We start from the raw sequence: 24108 nt of genomic DNA on the forward strand, positions 1-24108 counted from the left end.
AGACGAGGATGTCATCGAGGTATACTACTACAGAAACATATAGAAGGTCCTGGAAGATCTCATTCATTATGTTTTGAAACACTGCGGGGACATTGCTCAGTCTAAAGGGCATTACCGTCCTGCATGTTAAAAACTGTTTTCCATTTGTTGCCTGGCTTGATGTGAACAAAGATATATGCTTCACGTAAGTCCAACTTGGTAAATACTCTGGTGCCCTGAAGCCAGTCAAAAAGTTCTGGAACGAGAGGCAAGAGGTACTGATCCTTTTTCATTATAGTTTGAGTCCATGGTAGTCCATGCAGGTGCGTAGCGTTCCGTCTTTTCTAGACACAAAAAAGAACCCCACACCTGCTGGCAAGATGGAAGGTCTGATGAATCCCTTGTCAAGGGTTTTTTTTTAATGTACTGAGACATGGCCTTAGCCTCTGGAAGAGATGAGGGATATATCCTATCCTGTGGTTGGATAGCCCCCGGCAGGAGATTGATAGCACAGTCGAAAGGCTGATGTTCCGGTAACACCTCTGCCTTGCTCTTAGAGAATACATCCACAAAGTCCACATACTGCGGAGGTGGCCCTACTGAGGTCATGACCACAGGAACCGCTGCTGGAGGTCTAACTTGAGGAAGGCATGAGCCATGATAGTGGGAGCCCCAATAGGTAAGCTACAGTGTCTCCCAGTCAAATCGGAGGGAGTGATGCTGTAACCTTGGTAGTCCCAAAACTATGGAGTATACCACCTTGTCGATGATAAAAAAAAAAAAAGTTATTTGTTCCACTTGCAGGAGACCAGTATAGAGGCACAGTGCAGCCGTCGTTCTGTTAATCCAACCAGGAAGTGGTTCTCCACAGATGGAGGAGATAAGAGGCTTCTCTTGAGGGACCATCAGTAGCTTCAGATGGTCTACCAAAGCTTTCATGAAGAAATTTCCTCCTATGCCGGAATCCACCAGTGCCAAAGTGGCAAATTCATGGTCCCCTATGGAGCTCATTACTGGAAGGGTGAGTTGAGGAGCCGAATTAGTACAGCTTACGATCATCTCCCCACTGGCTCCTAGCCTTGTTTGTTTCCTGACCTCAGAGGACAACAGTCCAGAAGGTGCCCCTTCCTGGCACAATGGTAACATAGACCCAGCCTCCGGCGGCAGAGCCTCTCTTCCACAGTGAGTCAAGTCTGTCCCAATTGCCAGGGTTCTGGGGCTGAGATCACCATTGCTGGTGGAACAAGGGGACGGGAAAATGCCGGTGCCAATAGTACTTGCCTGCAGGGACCCCGTGATTCCTGATCCTGCTGCTGAAGATGGCGGTCAATCCTTCCGGTGAGGTCAATAAGGGCATCAAGGGATTCGGAGAGCTCCCTTTCTGCGAGTTCATCTTTAATCCATGAGAATAGTCCTTCAAGAAAAATACTGCACAGGCTGTTCTCCTGCCAATTCAGCTCCGTGGCAATGGTATGAAATTCAATGATGTAATCAGTCAATGGCCGTGAGCCCTGCCGAAGGTGCAGCAGATTGGAGCCAAGAGTGGCCACCTGGCCGGGTTCATCAAATACTTAAACGTCTGCATGAACTGCTAGTTAGTATAGCTGTGTTTAAAAAAGGACTGGATAAGTTCTTGGAGGAGAAGTCCATTAACTGCTATTAATTAAGTTGACTTAGATAATAACCATCGCTATTACTAGCAACAGTAACATGGAATAGACTTAGTTTTTGAGTACTTGCCAGGTTCTTATGGCCTGGATTGGCTACTGTTGGAAACAGGATGCTGGGCTTGATGGACCCTTGGTCTGACCCAGTATGGCATGTTCTTATGTTCTTATGCTATATATCTTGGAGCAGTGCGTCTCCAAGTTCCCAAAGAGAGGTGACCCAGCCCAGGACTTTGCCATCAGATAAGGAAACAATGAATGTGGTCTTAGTGGCACTAGTCGGGAACTGCGCAGGTTAAAGCGAGAAGTGCATCAAGCACTAGTTCACAAATCCTTGGCAACATTTAGGGTCCCCCGCATACCAAGTGGTACCAGAAGGTGTGCTATGGGAGCAGCTGCTGCGGAAGTCGGAACAACCAGTGTCGGGGTGCTATTCATGGTGGTGAGGGCATCGTGACGGGCGCTACGATGATCCATGGTGCCCGCTACTACTTCCAAACATTGTTGTTGCTGCTGAATTTTCTAGGCTAGATCGGATGTAGCCTGAAGACCAGAGAGATCCTCCAGGTCCATGGCCTCAGCAAACTGTTACAGTAGAGGACCCTTGGGTCGAGGCATGGTTGGCACCACCTGCAGGAAGGAGCGCTGCAGGTCCTCACCATCAACAGGCGAATCTTGCTGGAGCAGAGATCAATTGGGATCTTCACAAATATCAGCCCTCATTCCACGCAGGTTGAACCCTTGGGTGCTGGGACCAGCTGGACTTAGGTGCAGGTCTCTGGATAGTGGAGAATCTGATGAAGGTTGTGATCCGCTGAAGGGTAGCTGGTGTAGGCTAAAGGTTGGATAGACCACAGGCAGAGTCAAGAGGTACCAGAGGTCAGGGCAGCCGATAGCAAGAACAAAGACAGGCCAGAGGTTGGGGCAGGCAGAAGACAGGCTCAGTGCAGAGGAGGTCCAAGGTTAGCCAGGCATCAATCCAAGAAGAAGATGAAGTATCTGGAGCCAAAGAGTCAGGAGCCATGAGAGAACCTGTTGCTGAGGCATCTGATGTTGGGCAGATCCGGGTTTAAATACCCGAGCCCCGCTGACTTCATTGATGGGCACTGTGGAAGTTTTCCCGCCACGGGCCCTTTAAATAGGACCGCAACGTGCACATGCCTAAGACTGCTCCCTGCTCGGGCAGCGTCTTCAGTGCAGCTAGGCCCACACTGAGGCCTGCTGTGTCTTCGTCGCAGTGTCAGGAACCCTGGCTGGGAAAGGTAAGGGTGGCTGGCCATGGGGTGAGCCCGCGGTCGGCCAAATGCAACACCGTTACATCCTTTTCATGGCTGCACACAGCATTTCCACTGGGTTGGCCCTTCATTTTCCATCCTATTCAAGTAGTTTGTCAACTTTCTACACAAATCTAAACAATGCCAAGTAAAAAACACTTATTTGGACAGAACAAAAAACTTTTGCAATTTTATATAGCTTTTCATTTTATTTTTAGCCAGTAAGAGATAAAACCACCTATTTTCAGGTAACTGAAGCACTGTATTTCAGAAATCTACAAAGCAATGTACAAGGAACTGCAAGAGTTAGTTAAAGCACATTCCACTTGAGCTATATTAACATTTTATTGTTGAAAAAGTCGGGAGTGTTCACAGAGCAGCTCAGCAAGGCTGCAACATGGAGTTCCCTACACGTTTTCTTCAAGCACTATTGCAGGGGTCACCAACTCTGGTCTTCAAGATCCACAACAGGTCTGGTTTTCAATGTATCCACAATGATTATGTATGAGATATTTGCACACACTTTATCATTTGCATGCAAATATATCCTGAAACCAGGCTTGCAGCTGGATCTTGAAGACTAGGAGTTGATGACATTCACACTATAGACTGGATAAGTGGGCTTCCTGAGATGAATTCTTTTGATAGATGGTGATCTAGGAGGCTTTATTTCCTACTCGTCAGGATACAACTTTGGTATGCCCTAGCTGACAGTCTGGTGGGAAGAATGTTACAAAATGGGAATTTTGGTTTACCTTGGTCAATTCTTTTTATGTAAGTTTTCCGAAAACCAGTGTGGATAAATTTTCCCTTTCTAATCTTCCATGTTTTCAAATTGATGACATTATACTCAAAGGGCCGGATTTTCAAAAGGTTACACGTGCCGGGCCTATTTTCAAAAGGCCAGGCGGTGCACGTAAAGCCCCAGGATGCGCCTAAGTCCCGGGGCTTGCAAAAAGGCGAGGGGGTGGGGCGTGGGCGGTCTGGGGGCGGGGTCAGCGGCTACTGGCACAGTGGCCATTTGCTGCTGTGTCAGAGATCACGTGCTGGCAATCGGCCGGCGCGCGCAAAAGGTAAAACAAAAATTTTGGGGGGGGGGATTAAAGTAAGGCTAGGGGGTGGGAAAGGTTAGGGGAAGGGGTGGGAAGATCAGGTTAAGGGGAAGGGAAGTTCCCTCACAGGTGGGAAGGCTGTGCGGCTTGGCGTGCGCAAGTTATAAAATCGGGTGTACATATGCGCGCGCCAGGTAGCACGCGCACATGTACACCCTCGCACAACCTTCTAAAATCTACCCCAAATTATCTGTTTAATGTTTTTCAGTGTTAAAACTTTGGAAGTCCCCACTACCAATGAGGTTGGACTTCCCATCCTATGCTGATATTTGCTGATCTCATGATATCTGAGAACATGGTGTTGGTCTATGCCCTAAAGTGTGGACAGAACTCAGCCTGGTAGGAAGAACTGGTAAAACAGTAATTGACCTAAGTAAGTCAGCATTCCTATTATCAAAATGCAGAGAGCGATAGCAGTCAATATCACAACAAAACTTCACTGAATTATGGTTTTCTAGCATATATTTTTCTAGTATTTATAATTTAGAATTAAACTGAAAGAAAATAACACTGGTCTTTATTGTATGGAAAATTTTACAAATCTATTATTTAAGGGCCTGATCCATGGAGAAAATAGATTAGTGAATCAGGCCCTAAGTATCCAAAAACGTTCACAATAAATTATAAAGTGTATATTAATCCAATCAGGAGATTATCAATGTATGTTAGAAATAATGTCTGTTTTTCCTGGGTAATATACTCTTATAATGTTTTATATTTGAATTACAGGTTATCTACTATGAGCTTGGTTTTATTATCGCTGCTGTTCTTGGATTGCTGTTTGTTCTGTTAATGCCTCTGGTGGGTCTATGCTTTTGTATGTGTCGTTGCTGTGGCAACTGTGGTGGAGAAATGCATCAGCGACAGAAGAAAAATGCAGACTGTCAGAGGGGATGCTTTGCAACATTTCTTTTTGCCTCTTCTGTAGTGATGAGGTAAGTAAAAATGCATTGTCTCTTCATTAATCAACTAAGTAGAGTATTAGGAGTGTGTTCTTCCTGCTGATCTACTTACCCATTACTGCACTTTCCTGCTCTGATATTGTTTTCCACTTCCGTAATACATAAAATGTTTGGTCTGTAAGGTTAGCTAAGTTTGCTGGTATTGCAGGGTGCACATCCGATCATTCTTTGCTCCTCTGGCTCACCAGGCCCAGAGTTAGGTATAGGAAGCATAGGCAGTTGCCTAGAGCGACAAATTTTGAAGACGCCAAATATCCAGGCAAAAGAGGAGCCTGCTTCTGCTTGGTTTAGGGCCATGTGCTGGCAGAGCTTCAAAGCGGGGCACTCTGCCTATGGGTCCAAAATCTGAAATCTGGCCCTGTAGCTTACACAAAACATCATGGGATGAAATCAACAACCTGCATTCACTATAACTATTGTGATTTGGCCCTGGGTGAGTGAGCCAAGGTTTTTTAGAGCCAAGGTTGGCTGAAGGGGATAAGCTACATTGATCTTTTCCACTGTTGCTCACAAGGTGTATAACAGGATGTATCAGAGGTTGGCTTTTATATGTGTGTAATGTTTGATAGTGACCCCCATAGACATCTAATTAGATATGCTGTAATATCTGCTCCACATTAAAAGATGCTGCTAAAAGCCACTTTTAAAAGCTAAGATTTGTGAATATCACAACAGCAGGTGTTTGAATTGATACTACCCGCAGGAGCTCCAGGTGCCTTTACAGTTAAGTTCCATTGCTCTCAGTCATCAGCACTGGATATTTTGTTTACCTTTCAGTTCATGATTACTTCATTTTAATATTGGGCAACATTTGTTTACTGAGTTTTGTATAGTGAAAATGTTTGGTAAAACCATTTGTATGTTCTGTGTTTTGTAATATTATGAATATCTTGGCAATGCGAACTAAGGGGCAGTGGAAGCATCCTAATGGGGTGCTGAAGACAAAAACAGAGAGAGATTTCAAGAAAGCATGGGGTAAGCACTGCTTCTCCTTAGTGGAGTTGAAATGAAGGGAAAGCCAGAGAAATCAAGCAGTTCTAGTAACACAATAGAAATGATACATAGCATTAGATGGGGTAGTTAACTGGGCCTCTTGGTCTTTATTCGCTATCATATTCTTGTTTCTGTGTAATTACTAATAATATGAGCAGTGGAAAACAGTTTAGTTCACAAATAATTTTTAGGCAGAGCAATCAGCATAGTTCAGAAACTGAAAAAGACATTTGGTATCATGTTAATTCGGCCTGTTTTTCCAAATATTCAATGTTGATTGTATTGCTCTTACAGTCCTATATTAATTAAAATTTTTAGAAACTAGAAGTATGTCCTTTTTATTTTTGAAAATCCAAGGTATCGCAAGATGATAACTCTTGCCACAGTCTTCATGCTTGCCTTGTAAAAATAAAATTGTCCCTCTTCTTTTAAAATAAAACTGTGGTTGATTAGTATCCTGCTTTTTCTCTTGGTTCGACCCACCATTTGTCCCTTGAATAACCCCTCGCAGCTGGTAGCAAAGATCAGGATTTAACACCAGCACCTCTAAGTAAATGTAACCTGAAAGTCGTAGAGAGATGTGCATGCAATGCAAAGAGCAATCATACTGTCATCACGCTTCTTCCTTCTGAAATCAAAGCAAGAGTTTATCAAATAATGTTCTACAGCTGTTCATTTTGCCCTAAAAAGTCCTTAATTTTTGCAATTGATTTTCTGAGTGTAAGTTTAATTATAACAAATGTTTAGTCAGGCATAATTGTTTATTTATTTATTTAGCATTCGTTTATATACCGAGGTATAGCAGACATTGCCTTCACTCCGGTTTACATTATAACAAACCAGTTACATTTAAATCCATAACAGTATAACAGTAAAAAAATAGAATCAGAACAATAACTTAGTAATAGTCAATAAATACATTACATTAATTAATTAATTAATTAATTAACTGCTCATAATTTACATAGAAAACATAGAATATGGCATTAGATAAAGAGACCACCTGGCTCAGTGTACCCATTATCCTTTCCTGTTGCAGTGTCACAGGGACTATTTCATCTCTCTCTAGCTTTTTAATCTTCATTTCCTCCAAAATTTGGCTCACAAGTTATCCAGCTAAATGCCTTTCAGTATTAGCCTCATAATATCTAATGTAGAGATCAGCAGAGTTTTTATTATGAATCAAATTTCCCTAGAGCAACCAAGGCCAGCAACATGCTGAATGAAACATGATCTTCTGGGACCTTGAGATATTAGACGTTTGCTGACGCTTTCCTGATCGCATCTTTTGTTTTGTATTTGAACCTCAGGGGCAGGTGCTGAATACGACTGCATACTGTAGTACACTTGTATTGTAATCCTTACCCTTGAGACTAGTTTTGGGAAGAGAATGGGGGAGAAATAATGACAGTTTCTTTTCAATGAACCTTTGTTGGGCTTTGAATGTGTTGACCTCTGCTACTGAAAATCTGAGCGGGAAAACAGAGAAACCATTGAGAAGCTACACAATTTTGCAGTTTTCGATTTTCTGGAAAATTATGAGCTTTTTCTGTTGGTCTCAAGAAGGTAGATAAAACAATTTGCTTCTCTTTAATAGTTTATCCTGTAAATGAATTTCACAATCATTTACCATATTTCTGTGAAAAGACCAGAAGACTATGCATAAAAATAAAAGTTTCTTCTGAACATTATGGGATCGATATTCAAAGACACTTAGCCAGATAGCTCACAAGTTATCCAGTCAAATGCCAACTTTTGAATATTGGGACCACAGGAGTTATCAGCTGAAATTTAGCTGGATAAGTTGGGAGCTTTCCAGAGGCGTTCTGGCATGGGGTCAAATCATCCAGCTAACTTAGGGCCTCATTTTCCATCCGGATCGCACGCGATACCAAAATGGGGGTGGAGTCGGCCCCGGAAGATGAGGCGTCGGGGTGTCACTGGGGCCGACTCCGCGAAGATGCCGCGGACGATGAAAAGGTAAGGCCCTTTTCGCGTCCGAGTTCGCGCCCAATAACTACACCTCCTATGGTGGCGCTATTGAGTGTGAAACCGGCAGCGATCGCACTGCGACGGTGCAATCGCTGCCGGCTAGCACAGGCCCGCGCCCTGTTTCGGCCCCCGCCCCTCATTCCCTAAAGTATCGCAGGCCTGCGATACTTTAGAAAATGAGGCCCTTAGTCAGTATCACCATGTAGCTGGCTAAGTTAGTTAGATACATTTAAGGCTGCTCTGGAGCAGTATTAAACTTATCTGGCCTCATGTGACTGGATGCCTTTAGCCTGCAAAGCAATAGAGCAGGTTAAGTGGGGAAGCAGAGTATAAAGAAAAGAGAAATTCTATCAGGTTCCTCAGAGCACCAGGCACACTCCCCGACCTTTTCAAAAACCCCTGGATCCTGCTCTGAGCCTTCCCTCCTCCCCTGACACCCTCTGATTGACGTGATGGTAGTATAAAAAAAAGAATAGCGAGGGGTTCAGGGCCTCCTCCAGCTGCCCATTCCCCAGTACATCATCATCATTTTCATAATTCAGTCCCTCTCCCTTCTCCAACCCGTTACCTTCTTTAAAGTTTATTTTCCTCTGGGATTGCTACACAATCCACGGCCAAGGCTTTGTGGTTGCTATGTCAGCAACACTGGGAGTGTAACTTAAGCTTCCAGCATTGCTGGCATAACAGCCAAGACAGCTGTGGCTGAGGATCAGGCTAGCAATCCCAGCGGACGTCAGACTTTTCAGAAGGGATCTGGAGTAGGGGGAGGGAGGGAGGCACAGGGGGACTGATTCATTGAAAATCATGATGCTCCAAGGAGTGGGGGGAAGAGGCCCAGAATCGCTAGCTGTTTCTTTTTTTTAATATATATTGCAATCAGAGGGATTTGCGGGTGGGCAATCTTGGCTTGGCAGAGACCAAGGGTTATTGAATGGGTAGGAGGCATAATTCAGATCCATGCCAGACTTATTTTTTAGCTCTACTTTTCTACTTAACTGTCTATATTATTTTGAATATAGCCAGTTAAGGCTAAACTTATCTGACCACACAAGGCTGGAAAATGTTTAATCTAAATAGCCATATTCAAAAGATGATCGGTTAGTTTTTAGCGTTAACTGGCTAAAGGTACTTGGATAACCTTATTTGGGTATATTCAGTGGGATGGTATCCCACTGAAATCCAGTCCAACTTATCTGGCTAATTTTAGCTGGCTACGTTATCTGTTTTAGAGCTCTTTGAATATTGGCCCCTAGAAGTTTTCTGAAGGTTTAAAAAATACACAGTCTCCAAAATTCTGACTTCAGGCTTCAAATGGATTATAAAACATTGTGGTTAAAAGATAAATATGTAGCTTTTGTAAAACTGTTTAAACAATAATATAATAAAAGCATAGTTTAATATTTTTCTCTTACCATTGACTCATTATTTAATATAAGGTATTATACTTATTTTTTTTTTATTTCATGTTTAGAGTTGTCATTGGTACCTTTTGGGCTGTAAAACATATAGATTTAGCATATGTATTTACCACTGCCTAAAATTAGAACTGAAAAGAAAATTAACCCAGAACAACTGTAGTAGTCAAACAAGCCACACCCACCTGACTTTCAAAATTATAAATAGTGTTGGTTTTAAACTGATACATAAAATGAGTACACTAGGATGCAAACTGGTATATCTACTGAGATCCGCATGTGTAGCCGACCCCTGTCTTGTGCTGTGAATATCATTCAGGGATGCCACAAGTCTATGTTCGGGTTCGAGTTTGGATGGGGGAAAAGTTAATCTCAAGGGCCTCTAGTGCAGTCTCAAAAACAAAGGAGGTAACTTTTAAACAGGCACACATGTTATAAAATAGCTTGGATGTGCGTACAAGTGCACACAATTTTAAACAGACACGCTCATGTGTGTGCAAATTCCGCTTGTACTGTGTAAGTGGGGGAATTTTATAAGGGACACGTACCAACGCCATTCACCATTTTTCCAGTTCGTTCCCAGCTTGCCCAGTTAAGAGAGAGTACTTCCAATCCCCTAATTTAATAGCCACCCTTCCCTCCTGTTAGCCCTGACCCTTAAAACCCTGCTGACTAGCGTAGATTTTTTTTGTTTTAATACTTACATGCCATCCATAGCAGAAGTAAATTTACATGGCAGGGGACCCCGGCATGCAAGGACGGGTATATATTTCAGCGCATATTTCTTGGCCAGACCCCAACACGCCCTCATCCTGCCCAGATCACACCCATGCTCCACCCCTTTTTTGAATCTTTTCACTTGTGCGCAGCAAGAGATACGTGCGTCCATGAGCGGCTTATAAAATCCACTCAGCCCGCAGCAGTCCAACCTGTGTCTATATCTCCTGCTTTTGGCACTTGCAGGGCTTTTAAAATTCACCTTAAAGCGAGGACGCTAACGTGTTCAAAATAAAGTCTTTACTGCAACTTATAAAAGCAGCATCCAATCCAATATCACAAAAAATCTAAATCAGCATCAACCAATAATCACACTGAAAAAAATGGTTTCATCGTCCATGTCCCTTTCACCAAGGGGAGAATTTGAAAATGCAAAACTCCTCTCCCAATGCCTAATGATAGAAAAATACTGAGGATTGTATTTGCAATTGTTTGAATATATTAGTGTTTAGTTTTTGAAAGCTGCTTCTACTCAGCTGCTTTTGCAACTGTGACTCAGAAGTGAATGAAAACATTCCTCCTACCCTTTCCAGAATCACTTGGAGCCATCACACTGATATGTGTACAGCTTATTTTGTAGCAGGATTAACTGAAGGGTAGACTCTGGAGTTACTTGCCCTTATCATTCACCACTAAATGACAAAGAGTGACAGACGAGGGGCAAGAAATTGATAGTGAAGGGATGGCAAGCCTTTATCGTCCTCTCATCTCCTTCCCCCATTCTGTCTCTTATCTCCCTCCTCTTTTCTCTCTCCTCCCTACCTCACCCATCTCATATTCTCCCTGCTCTCTTCCTGTCCCAGCTCTCCTCATGTCATACAACCATCCCCCTCCAGAGGGCCCTGAGGCTAATTCCTTAGGGCTGTCTAATTGGGTTTTCTAGCTGCAACGGAAAGCTAGTAAAGGATATGACTGCACAGGGATTTCAGTGGTTTTGACTGTAGCATGGGAACCGCCCAAGCTCTTGGGTCCCTCTGGTGGTTCTTTCTCTTTCCTTGAACCATGATTATGCGTTACCTCACAATCTCAATGTTATTAGACTGCTGCTGGAGTTGGAAGATTTTCAGGGTGCCAGAGCTGTGATCAAATTGCAAAACTCAAAATTGCCAGTTTAGTCCATTGACTTGTTCTTGAAAATGCTAACCAGCAATTCTCTGTCTCCATTGGGAACACCAAGCTAGGTGTGCAGGCATAAATGTTTTTTTTCCAGTAAAAATTATTAGCATAAACTGGGCATCCTGAAGAGAATTTTGTGCATCCGGTGTAATTGTGTTTTTCATTTTTTTTTCAGTATGACCTTCCACATCTCTGTATTCCCAGCTGTAGATGTCTAGTAACCTCAATATTCTTATTAGATTTGTTATTTGGAAATTATCATTTGTTCTGGTCCTTTAAAAATATGATTCTGGCCACTTTCCTAAGAAATGTATATAAGTATGTTTCCTTTAGATTGTGACTGAAAATTTGTCATAGGACCAAATATGGATGAAATGTCCTATATCAATCCATACTATTATCTACTTTAAAGAGAACTGATGGACAACAGATGGAAAAAACAGCTACTATGCAGTTTATCTAGGAATAAACTCAGTGTACATATACTTCTCTCCTGTAAACTTTCAGGCCAGAATTGTTTTAGAAGAAATCAAACTGCATTTGTGTAAAATACAGGTGAAATTCTCAGGATTAAATTTGCAATGATATATGACTGCATTGCATCATCATTACTACTGGTTTTCTATTATATAATATGTTAACTTAACTTTGAGAAGTTTTCATTTTAAGGTGAACTTGATTTGTTACTGCAGTCATTCTAAAACATAGATCTTTTCTACCATCTAGTGGTGTAATGAATTATTAACATTAAATGAATAGCTGTGCATTTTTTTTTATTAAGGCTTACATTTGACTATGTTTATAAAAATATTTCCTCATTGCTTCATAAACCTGAAGTATAATCTAGATTTTCATAATGTTTTTGACATTTTTTTACATTGATAGGACCTACCTACAGTACCTGAATGTAATCCACTTTGAAGTGCCGAAAAGCCAAATATAGACATCTAAATAAAGAAAGAAAGAAATTGTCAAAGCCATTTTTTATCTGGGTAATTAGTCTGTCTGAAAATTGCCTTCATCCATTCCAGTTAAAGGTATATGTGGGATTCTATAGTTCATGTACTTTTAGCTGGATGAAGAGGAGGAGTTCCCAGGGGCATTTTTAGGGTGGATTGGAAAAAATTGTATAGCACTGTTTTCAAGTAAAAAAAAGCAGGTGTAAAATTTGCTCGATAAAATCTGACTTATCTGTTTGCTACCACTTACCTGGATAAGTCTTAAAACTGCTAATTATCCGGCTAACTAAGATAGTACCCAGCCAGATAAGCAACACTTTTAAGACTTATCTGGCTAAGTAGTGGCAAAACTGCCAGTTAGCTGGATAAATTGGAATGTATCCGGTTAAGTAGTGCTGAAATGCTGTACAAGAGTATTTTTACTTTTCATTTAAAAAATATACACATGGAGATATATATGCATCCTAGCGCTTTTAAGACTTATCTGGCTATCTTACTTTTACCTAAATTCATCATTTTTGCTATAAAAATAACACCTGTGATATAAAAAAAAAGGGGTTGTGGTTAGGATAATTTTGGATATACCATAATGTATGCTATTTTAGTGCAATGTGTGTTAAATTTATCACACCCATGATAAAGCGAGAGAGAGAGACACTTGATAAGGCTCTCATAAGTAAACTATTTATATCACTATAAGAGGGACATCTAGTAACTTGGGGTGAGGTTTTGGTGCTGGCCTAGGTTTTGGGGGGCACTTTTACATGCACAGATACGAACATGTTTTGTTGGAGGTCATTTTGGCATGCAGAGTCAGTGAGCTTCTTCAGGTCCTAGTGATTTATGTACCTTAAACTATCTGAATGGTTTTAACACGAGCATGTGGGCACCCAATAAATGTGAGTATGGGTGCGTGAGCAGTCAAAAACTGGAATTTTAAATCATGCGCGCACTTGCAGGCATGAGATTTAAAATATGCCTTCCATGCGTAAGTATGCTCCTAATTTTAAGCGATTATTCAAGCAAATGTACGTTGCATATATTCTTTAGGACCTTGTTGACTGTAACACGCATAAGCAAGCGATTTTTAAAACATGCTTGCGTGAAGGACATTCCCAGTTTTTCCAATTATTCCACCAGTTTACCCAGTCAGTATGAAATTCCCTGTTAAAATGTAACTTCCATACTTTACCAGTTTTGATGTAAACCGGCATGATGTCCACAACTAATGCCGGTATATAAAAATGTTTAAATAAGTTCAATCAGACCCCTCTGGTTCTTCATCCTGCACTCTCCCCGGTTGAACTGGATCCTTCACCCTGATGGGTTAGGTCAAAAACACGATTTCTGGAGCAGCAGTAAATATATGCGGCTAATAAGCCGCTGAACACTGCAGTCTCTGGTTTTAAAATACAGATTTACACGTGCAACTGTTAGCCCTGCCATGAAATGCCCATGTCCCGTCCCTTTTCCTTCCCCCTTTTTTTTAAACTTGTGCACTCGTATATATGTACATAATTAGCTGCTTTTAAAGTCCACATTGCTCACATGCAGTCCACGTACTTGCATATGTGGGCCTGTTAGTTTGAGCAATGCTTTTAAAATTCAGCCCTAAGTAGTTTATTTTTAAAATAATAAGATGGTTCTGCACCCATATACTAAGTTCCTGGCTAAGGTAGTCGGACGGACAATTAACGAGTTAATTGTCCTTCCCACATACTTTCCTAGGCCACTTCCACAAGGGTGAACAAGCCTTGCACAGTTTGGATTGTAAAAGAACCTTAGCCTTTTATATGGAGCAGACCGAAGCCCTTAGAAAACCCACACAGCTTTTTGTTTCTTTTAACCCCCAACAAACCTGGACCTGCCATTGCCAAGAGCACCTTTTCTAATTGGATAGCAGATTACTTCTCATTCTGTTATCCTCAGGCAAGTCTGACTCTGGATGGGCCTATCAAGACTTATAGTGTTAGAGGTATGGCAGTGTTTTGTGGCCCACCTGAAACTGACCTTCATGGAGATTTCTAAGGCTGTTTTGTGGTGTTCAGTCCACACATTCACATCCCATTATTGTTTAGCTAAAGATTTCTAGCTTAAAGTAGATTTAGTCAGTCTGTCCTGAAGAATCTATTTGAGGTTTAGAATCCAACTCCATCACTCTAGAGCTCATTATTATTGTTTCTAGACCGTAAAAACAACAAAAACAAGTGAAAATGGTATTGTGTTTAGTGGTCTGCGGGACAAGGCTGCGGACCATTGTGCTTACCTCAAGCCCCAAGCCAGGTTTGTCTATTTTTGACACCACCCCAGATTCTGAAAACCTCGACACAGCACAGCACACCACCACGCTCAGCCTGATGGAACATGGCTGGATGCCGCCAACTCTCCCATACTGCTCCTAGGTGCGCTCGTGCCTAACTTTCCCTGATTTAAATGGCCCATAGCAGGAAATCCCCCATGGCACCCACTGGTGATATCACAGCCTCTGACCCATAAAAGGGCCTTCTTCCCTGCTATCCACACCTGAGCAATAGGTCCACTACTGTGGTAGATCAAGTTGCCTTAGTGTGTTTCTGGTCTTCGTTCCTGCTCCCCAATTAACTCTTCCGGTGGCAATCACTGTGGACAAGAAGAATTTCACCACCCTAGTGCTAATGGACTCCAGTGCTGGGGAAACTTCCTAATGAAGATATTGGTAGACCATATATGGATTCCCATTGTTCAAAGGAAGTCTCCACTAATTATCTCCTTCATCTATGGGGATCCTTTGCCTGACCAGATCACCCTTATGCACAGGCTTGCTCCATAAGGAACAGATAATGTTTCATGTCCTCACCTGAGCTGTTCACCCAATTGTGTTGGGACTTCCCTGGCTCCAGAAGCAGTCCCCAACAGTTTGATTGGGCCACGCTGCAGCTTGCTCGCTGGAGCTGACAATGCCATGACTCGTGCCTGGAGCAGATAGAACCCCCACTCTGCCTAATACGGGCCACCACACTCTCGAGCCTTCCTCCTCAGTACAGCAACTAAGAGGACATTTTTTCCAAATGAAAGGCGAAACTCTACATTCCCATTGGTCATGCAACTGTGGAATTGAGCTGCTCCCTGATACCAAACTTCTACAGAGCAGGGTTTACCCATCATCTCCCCGAGACCAGAGCAATGTCAGACTATATCTGGGAGAATCTCAAACAGGGCTTTGGGGGGGTTGCATTTGGCAGTCCATGAGGCAAAGCTGTGGAACACCGTGCTTACCTCCAGCTCCGAGCCAGGTTTGTTGGTTCCTGACACTGCCCCGGACGCTGCAAACCATGATATGGCAGACCAATGCGCTCAGTCTAATGCCACGCAGCTGGATGCCACTGACTTTACTGTGCTGCACGCCCGACTTCCCCTGATTTAAAGGGCCCACAGCAGGAAATCCCCCGTGGCATCCACTGATGACATCACAGCCTCTGGCCCATAAAAGAGCCTTGTTCCCTGCTATCCACACCTCATAATAGGTCCACTACTATAGTAGAGTAAGTTGCCTCAGCGCATTACTGGTCTTCGTTCCTGTGATCCTGGTTTTCATTCTTCAGTTCCTTGTCAGCTCCTTGTTTTGTGGTCAGTCTTTAGTTCTTCAGTGTCTTTGGTGTCATCACCTGCCCACCTGTGCTGTTCCTCGCCTCCCTGCCTGCCTATCAATTCCGCCTTCCTTCGGATGGAACTCTAGTTCTGACTTTGGCCTGCTTGACATATGACTATGCCTGAACTTCACCTGCCACTGACCACTTCCTGACTCACGACTTTGCCTGATCTCTGCCTGACTCATGACTACCCCTGAACTCTGCCTGCCACTGTCCACTGCCTAACTCACAAACACATCTGAACGCTGCCTGCCTCAACCTCTGCCTGTCTCAGTCTATGCCTGAACCCAGCCTGCCATGTATAGATGTAGTCACTTTTGCTCCAGAGTAGCTACCACCCAGAGTTTAATTAATAAATCTACTTCCCTACGATGATGCAGCACATGCAATCTGAGCATTTCAATCATTGCTGCATACCTTTCAGATTTTCCCCGGCAGTTCTTTGCCTATTTGCAAGCTCAACACTACCTCCAGGGATTCCATTGGACAGCCGAAATCTTTACCTCAGAACACTCATTTGCAACCATTCTGTTTGATAACTCCTGTGTTGCTAACACAATTACTGGCTGGAGCAAATTGGGCAAAAGTTTCTGCCCCCACTGCAAGTGCTGGCTCGATATTGGACGAACTTGCTGGGCTACCTGCTGATGATCCGGGCACTTTCCACATGTTTCAGAACAACATAAACTGGAGTGAAGGCTTGCTCCAAACTTCGGTATATAAAAGCACACAAACAAATAAATAAATAAACATACTCTCATATTCCGGTTCCTGGGCTGAGGGAGCTACAATTTCATATTTTGCACCATACCATCTGTGACGATGTCCGGCGGTTCTGCATGAAACGTTTATCTTCCCCTATCCATAACAACAATCTGTATAAAATGTGAGTTTCAGGATGGATGCTTTGCTGCACCGCCTGCTGGACTGCCCGACCCTGGATGGGTTTTGGTCTTCAGTGCTGGCGGTCATCGACAAGTGTACTGGAACACCAGTCACTAAAACTGGTGCGGTCCTCCTTCATGGTTCCCACCCACATCATCCTTCGCTGGACCGGTTTGGCCAATGTGCTGTCTTACTGGCATGCCGCACTATCCTTTCTGTATGGATAGAAACAACTACGCAACAGTCTATTACGGCTTGGTATCAGCGGATGGCGTCTCTCATGCAGCTGGAACATTGGACTTTGTTGTTGGCCGTCGTAAATCTGACAAAGTATATTGTGCTTGCTGGGTCGTTTTCTACGGCCTTTTGCCCCAGGACATGCAAAACAGCTTACGTATTGCGGGATATACCCTGGACTGGCGTTAACTCTTGAATTACATGTACATTACCTTTGGTGCTACTGAGATGTGGGATTCGCTTGGTCTCCTGGGAGGGAGGGTGGAATGTATGGATGTGTGAATGGATATATAGTAGGAAGTTGCATGAAGTGGGGTGTTATAATGGGGGTTCGCGATGGGAATAGCATATCCCAAATGCACTTTTCTCTTGCTTGTATGCTGTGCTAGATCTACTGTGTCCCTGAGTTCTAGCGTACTGATGTACTCTGCTTTGGAGTTATGTATGGTCCCCGCTGCATTGGGACTGCTGTTTCTTTTTGTGAACCCCCTGAAAAAAATAAAAATCTACTTCCCTTGCAATTGTGGGTCTAGTCCATATCCTTGCCAAAGCAATTGTGGCAGTCTTAATGCAGTGTATAATATAATCATTATTGTACTTCAAAAGCAGAATGCCTGGCAAAGAAAATAAGAAGAAGACAGTTGGCTATAATGGTAATAGCACATTAATGATCTTTGATATTATTTTTTAATCCTAACTCACTGCATCCAAGAACCACTAGACCATATCTATCTAATAGATTTCACTGAGAATATGGGATTCAGTAAATAAAGTAATTTGTCAGACAGTTTTCCCCAGATTGGCCTCTAAAAGCTTCTAGAGATGAGATGACTTGCGTTTGAATTACTTGGGCCAATTGATTGACAAAGGTGGTTTTTGTAACTTTGAAACCTTACATTGTAAGTTTGGTCTTTTATTTTCAGACTCTTCCCCTTTTTTGCAATTAAAATACACTGTAGAACAAAATGGCATTAAGAAAAATGTTAAAACCATTACTACCATATGCTTAGAAATTGCTAGTACCAAAGGTTTAATCTTCAAATTATATAAACTACAGGTTAACAAGGCCTCCATAAACAAAAAATAGACAAATGCATAGTTAGGAGAAGGAACTGGATGAGCACTGGGGCCAAAATGCAATAGGTTTAAGAAAATCTTCAGTGCCAAACAACATATTAGAATGTGGCATGAAGATTGTGTATCACTGGCACTTTGTCCCTGCAAGAATAAATAAGGTTCTCCCTAATGCTTCCAAAAATGCTGGAGGAATTATGGAGGAGTCTGTGCAATATTCCTCATTTGATGCCTATGCCCAAAGATTACTGCCTTTAAAAAAGAAAAGGTGCATCATTTTGTTTTAAATGTGCTGAGCTCAGATCTTTTTTGGGAGCCTGGGATCTTTACAATGAGCTCCCACTGGTTGTTGGTGAAGGAAAGCAAAAATTGATTGGACATTACTTAACTGAAGCTCATCGTTATATAGCTGCCTTCTGGAAAATAGATACTCCACCTAGCATGCTGAATTGCAAAGTCAGATTATGGAATGTATCTACTATAGAAAAGATCACAGCAGAGCAGAGTAACAGCTTGGAGGGATTCTAAAAGACCCAGGCTCTGTTTCTGGCATCCTTAGGCTGACTGGTTGCTTGGAAACATTTTTTTTTCTTTTTCTTCTTTCTCTCTGTTTTTACTAGGTAAGTTAGTAACTTTCTTTTTTTCCCTGGGGCTTTGACTCTTTTTGTATGCAAAAATGGTTATATATTAATTAACAAAGAAATATGCTTTATATTCTCTTTTCTCGTTTATAGAGTGTAATGTTTGCTTATACACTGTTGGGCTCATGATATACCATTGTAACCTTTGAGCTAGCTTGTACTAGTAATTTTGCATTGAATAAATTCCTTGAAATGTTAGGTATGGCTTCTCAAGTCATGCCAGGCTTGTAGTGTTGAAGTACTTTTTCATATATGTTGAAATAAGGTGCAGGCTTTTTACAGTGAATGTGTGTGTTATAAGTTTGTTTTCTAGCATGTTTGGATTTCCTGTACAGGTACATGGTGTAGGATTTTTGCTGTCAGATCTGAAGCAAATTGGTTTAAAATTAGCTATAGGTAGAGGTGTTTTAGGAGAGCTAGCTAGATTAGAAGACAAAAAAGGAAATTTGTCCAGTGGATAAATATACTATCTTTGATCAAATTCTAAATGTTTGGCATTGATGTTTCCTTTTCAACTTTATATCTCAGCATCATAGGAGAGCCTTCCTCATAAGAACATAAGACTTGCTATATTGGGTCAGACCAAAAGTCCATCAAGCCCAGTATCTTATTTCTCCCAGTGGCCAATCCAGGTCACAAGTACCTGGCAGGAGCCCATGGAGTTCATAGATACCATGCTGCTTATCCAAGGATAAGAAGCAGAATTCTGCAACTCCATCTTAATAATGGTTTATGGACTTCTCCTCTAGGAACTTATCCAAACCTTTTTTAAACACAGCTACACTAATAGCTTTTACCATATCTTCTGGCAAAGAATTCCAGAACTTAATTATATGTTGAGTAAAAAAATATTTTCTCTTATTGACTTTAAGTGTATCACTAGGAACTTCTTAGTGGAATGCAGGATTTGGTGAGGGAGGTAACGGTGATGGGGCCACTTGGCAATAGTGATCATAACATGATCAAATTTAAACTAATAACTGGAAGGGGAACAATAAGTAAATCTACAGCTCTAACACTAAATTTTCAAAAGGGAAACTTTGATAAAATGAGGAAAATAGAAAAAAAACGGAGAGGTGCAGCTGCAAAGGTTAAAAGTGTTCAATAGGCACAGTCCAGATGTATTCCATGCATTAAGAAATTTGAAAGGAAGGCAAAATGATTGCCGGCATGGTCAAAAGGTGAGGTGAAAGAGGCTATTTTAGCCAAAAAAAACATCCTTCAAAAATTGGAAGAAGGATCCATCTGAAGAAAATAGGATAAAACATAAACAATGTCAAGTTAAGTGTAAAACATTGGTAAGACAGGTAAAGAGAGAATTTGAAATGAAGTTGGCCGTATAGGCAAAAACTCATAATAAAACCTTTTTAAAATATATCCGAAGCAAGAAACCTATGAGGGAGTCAGTGGGACCATTAGATGACCGAGGGTTAAAGGGGATTTTAAGGAAGATAAGGCCATTGCAGAAAGGCTAAATTAATTATTTGCATCTGTGTTTACTAATGAGGATGTTGGGGAGATATCAGTTCCGGCGATGGTTTTCAAGAATGATGAGTCAGACAAACTGAACCAAATCACTGTGAACCTGGAAAATGTTGTAGGCCAGATTGACAAACTAAAGAGTAGCAAATCACCTGGACCGGATAGTATACATCCTAGGGTACTGAAGGAAATAAAAAATGAAATTTCTGATCTATTAGTTAAAATTTGTAACCTATCATTAAAATCATCCATTGCATCTGAAGACTGTAGGGTTGACAATGTAACCCCAATATTTAAAAAGGGCTCCAGGGGCGATCCGGGAAACTATAGACCAGTGAGCTTGACTTCAGTGCCGGGAAAAATAGTGGAAACTATTCTAAAGATCAAAATCTTAGAACATATAGAAAGACATGGTATAATGGAACACAGTCAACATGGATTTACTCAAGGGAAGTCTTGCCTAACAAATCTGCTTCATTTTTTTGAAGGGGTTAATAAACATGTGGATAAAGGTGAACCGGTAGATGTAGTGTATTTGGATTTTCAGAAGGCGTTTGACAAAGTCCCTCATGAGAGGCTTCTTCGAAAACTAAAAAGTCATGGGATAGGAGGCGATGTCCTTTCATGGATTACAAACTGGTTAAAAGACAGGAAACAGAGAGTAGGATTAAATGGTCAATTTTCTCAGTGGAAAAGGGTAAACAGTGGAGTGCCTCAGGGATCAGAACTTGGACCGGTGCTTTTCAATATTTATTTATTTAGAGTTTATATACCGGCAATCATATCTTGCTGGTTTACATAGAATGGGGGTGCAATAAAATACATAGAACTTAAGAACAAAGAACTAGAACTGTGGTGACAGAAGGTACAGTTACATTTAACAAGGTGGCCAAACTTGGAGTAGGAAAAATAGAAAAGAGGATAGAAAATGGTTAAACAATATACAATTTAAATGTAGTATACAAAATAGATAAATGTTATAAACAAACGGCAAGGTGATTTAGGAGTTATTGGATTGTGTCATTGAGTTGTGTCCGGAAAGGCTTGCTTGAATAACCATATAAATGATCTGGAAAGGAATACGACGAGTGAGGTTATCAAATTTGTGGATGATACAAAATTATTCAGAGTAGTTAAATCACAAGTGGATTGTGATACATTACAGGAGGACCTTGTGAGACTGGAAGATTGGGCATCCAAATGGCAGATGAAATTATTGTGGACAAGTGCAAGGTGTTGCATATAGGGAAAAATAACCCTTGCTGTAGTTACACAATGTTAGGTTCCACAATTACAATTGTAGTTACACAATCGTCAGTTCAGTGTGCTCAGCAGTCAAAAAAGCAAATAGAAATTTAGGAATTATTAGGAAGGGAATGGTTAACAAAACAGAAAATGTCATAATGCCTCTGTATTGCTCCATGGTGAGACCACATCTTGAATACTGTGTACAATTCTGGTCGCTGCATCTCAAAAAAGATATGGTTGTGATGGAGAAGGTACAGAGAAGGGCAACCAAAATGATAAAGGGGATGAAACAAATCCGGAATCCCCTATGAGGAAAGGCTGATGAGGTTAGGGCTGTTCAGCTTGGAGAAGCGACGGCTGAGTAGGGTTATGATAGAGGTCTTTAAAATCATGAGAGGTCTTGAATGAGTAGATGTGAATTGGTTATTTACACTTTCAGATAATAGCAGGACTAGTGGAGGGACTAGTGGGCATTCCATGAGGTTGGCAGGTGGCACATTTGGGACTGGTTGGAGAGGGTTCTTTTTCACTCAGCGCACGATAAGGCTCTGGAGTTTGTTGCCAGAGGATGTGGTTGGTGCAGTTAGTGTAGCTGAGTTCAAAAAAGGTTTGGATAAGTTCTTGGAGGAGAAGTCCATTAATGGCTCTTAATCAAGTTTACTTAGGGAATAGCCACTACTAATAATTGCATCAGTAGCATGGGATCTTCTTAGTGTTTGGGTAATTGCCAGGTTCTTGTGGCCTGTTTGGCCTCTGTTGGAAACAGGATGCTGGGCTTGATGGACCCTTGGTCTGACCCAGCATGGCAATTTCTTATGTTCATTGTGTGTCCCCTAATCTTTGTACTTTTTGAAAGAGTAAACAATCTATAAATATTTACTCATTCCACTCCATTCCTCCTTTCTCTCTCCTCTAATCCTCTCTCCCATTTATTCTAAATTATGATCTTCATTATTTGAAATAAATTGCATCCTGGTCCCTTTTTATGGTTTAGTTTTAATACTTTTATAATCTCTGTTAGAATAGTTGGTAACAGATCAGTTCAAGAATAAACATTTGCCACTCCTTAAATAAATACTAAGGCACAGGCAAATAGTGTTAAAGGCAATTATTTTAAATAGTGCTGTTAATAAAGGGTTATACTGCATGATTTTTAAAATACATGTTGCTGAATGCATCCTCATTTAATAAAAGACTCATTCTTCTTTTCTTCCACAGTGTTGGCGTTCTTTGTGCTTATGCTGCAAATGAGCACCTAACCAATCAAGTTCGGGGAGCAAAGAAACTCGTGAACAGCAACTTCAAAGACTTGAAAACTTTAATTAATGATATGCCAATGGTAAAAAAAAAAAATAATAAGAGAAAAGTTTTCATTTTTAAATGTCCTTATTTAAGAGATTTTTGCTTATAGTTCAGATATTGTAGTAACCATAGTTCTGACACTGATTACAATGACTTATTAATGTTTCTGCTTTTACTTAGGCATCTGTCTGAAATTATTCCATAGCAAAGAGTTTTACTTGACATTATGTTATATAAAACTAAAGTGAGTTTATACATAAACTGTAGAGCCAAGTTGTATTTAAAATTGTAAGTAAGGTGGCTGGAAGTAGAATAGAATCATGAGATTAAGGTCCTTTATGATGAATATTGAGAAAAGCACTGTAGTGTTCCTCTGCCCACCTTTATGTAGGGTGTATTGCACTTGGTGTAAATAGGATAGTGGAAAGGAATGCCTACTTGTCTTACTGTACAAAATATTAATTCAGTATTGTCTTAGCTTGTTACCCTCACTTTGCTGGAATACTACACCATTCTTCTTCTTGTACCACTTTTCTCTGAGATGAATCTTGGAACATATTTTTTCCCTACAAAAATCTTAGCTGTCTCCATCTTCTTTCTGGTAATCTTCCTTGCTTTGCCCTTCTAGCTTAATCTTTCCAGTCCTGCCTGTTTTCTTTCAGCATCCTCTTTTTGATGTGCTACATCTTCAGCCTTAAAAAGAAGACTTTATCCTGTAACTTATCCATAGGCCTCTTTTCCTGTCCATCTGCTCTCATTTCCTCTTACTAGTATTCCTTACCTTCTTTATATCCTCTTTTGTGTCAGGGCATTATCTTAAGAACTTTAGAAATGCTCTAGTTTCACACATTTTCATAGACACAAAAAGGGGTTGAAGTAGCCCAAGTTTGAAAATCCTGAGCAACAGCATCAGTCATCAAGCTTTAAGATGGCTACTGTGCATTTGCGCATCATTTAGATACATTCACAATTCAACCATTTTAAGAAACATTTTATCTCAGGTGGAGAGTACCTCACATTTACTTACCTCATGCTTGGATCAGGGATGGCATTCTGGCTATCACCTTTTAAAGAGTTTCCTTGGGAAATTTAAATTTGAATGGGGGAAAAGGTTTGTAGGTTGATGTGATTGTTGAGAGATCAGAGGGAGGAAGGGAGGCAGAGAAGTGCATTAAAAAAAAAAAGTAGCTGGGATGGACTGAGGTTAAAATCACAAAAAATATAGCTTTTATATATTGCCATTGATTCTGCCATGATCCCCATCCTCTTCCCATATAAATTTCAAAGCTTGTTTAATTCTTTTCAGGCTTTCAGACTGTCCAATTTAATTAAATGTAGTCTTGGCACATTTACTTGGCTGTGAG

General features: G+C 41.2%; 1 protein-coding gene across 6 annotated transcripts in view; it reads left to right on the forward strand.

Annotated features, from left to right (window-relative positions):
* Positions 1–24108, forward strand: part of PROM1 (prominin 1) — a 342522-nt gene that overhangs the window by 113415 nt on the left and 204999 nt on the right. For all 6 annotated transcript variants that reach the window (XM_029590622.1, XM_029590614.1, XM_029590641.1 and 3 more), the window contains 2 exons: positions 4762–4967; positions 22661–22781. In XM_029590622.1, the coding sequence (XP_029446482.1) occupies positions 4762–4967; positions 22661–22781 (327 nt within the window). The remainder of the gene's footprint in view (positions 1–4761; positions 4968–22660; positions 22782–24108) is intronic.

Source organism: Rhinatrema bivittatum, chromosome 1 (genome assembly GCF_901001135.1).
Source record: "Rhinatrema bivittatum chromosome 1, aRhiBiv1.1, whole genome shotgun sequence".
Taxonomy (NCBI): Eukaryota; Metazoa; Chordata; class Amphibia; order Gymnophiona; family Rhinatrematidae; genus Rhinatrema; species Rhinatrema bivittatum.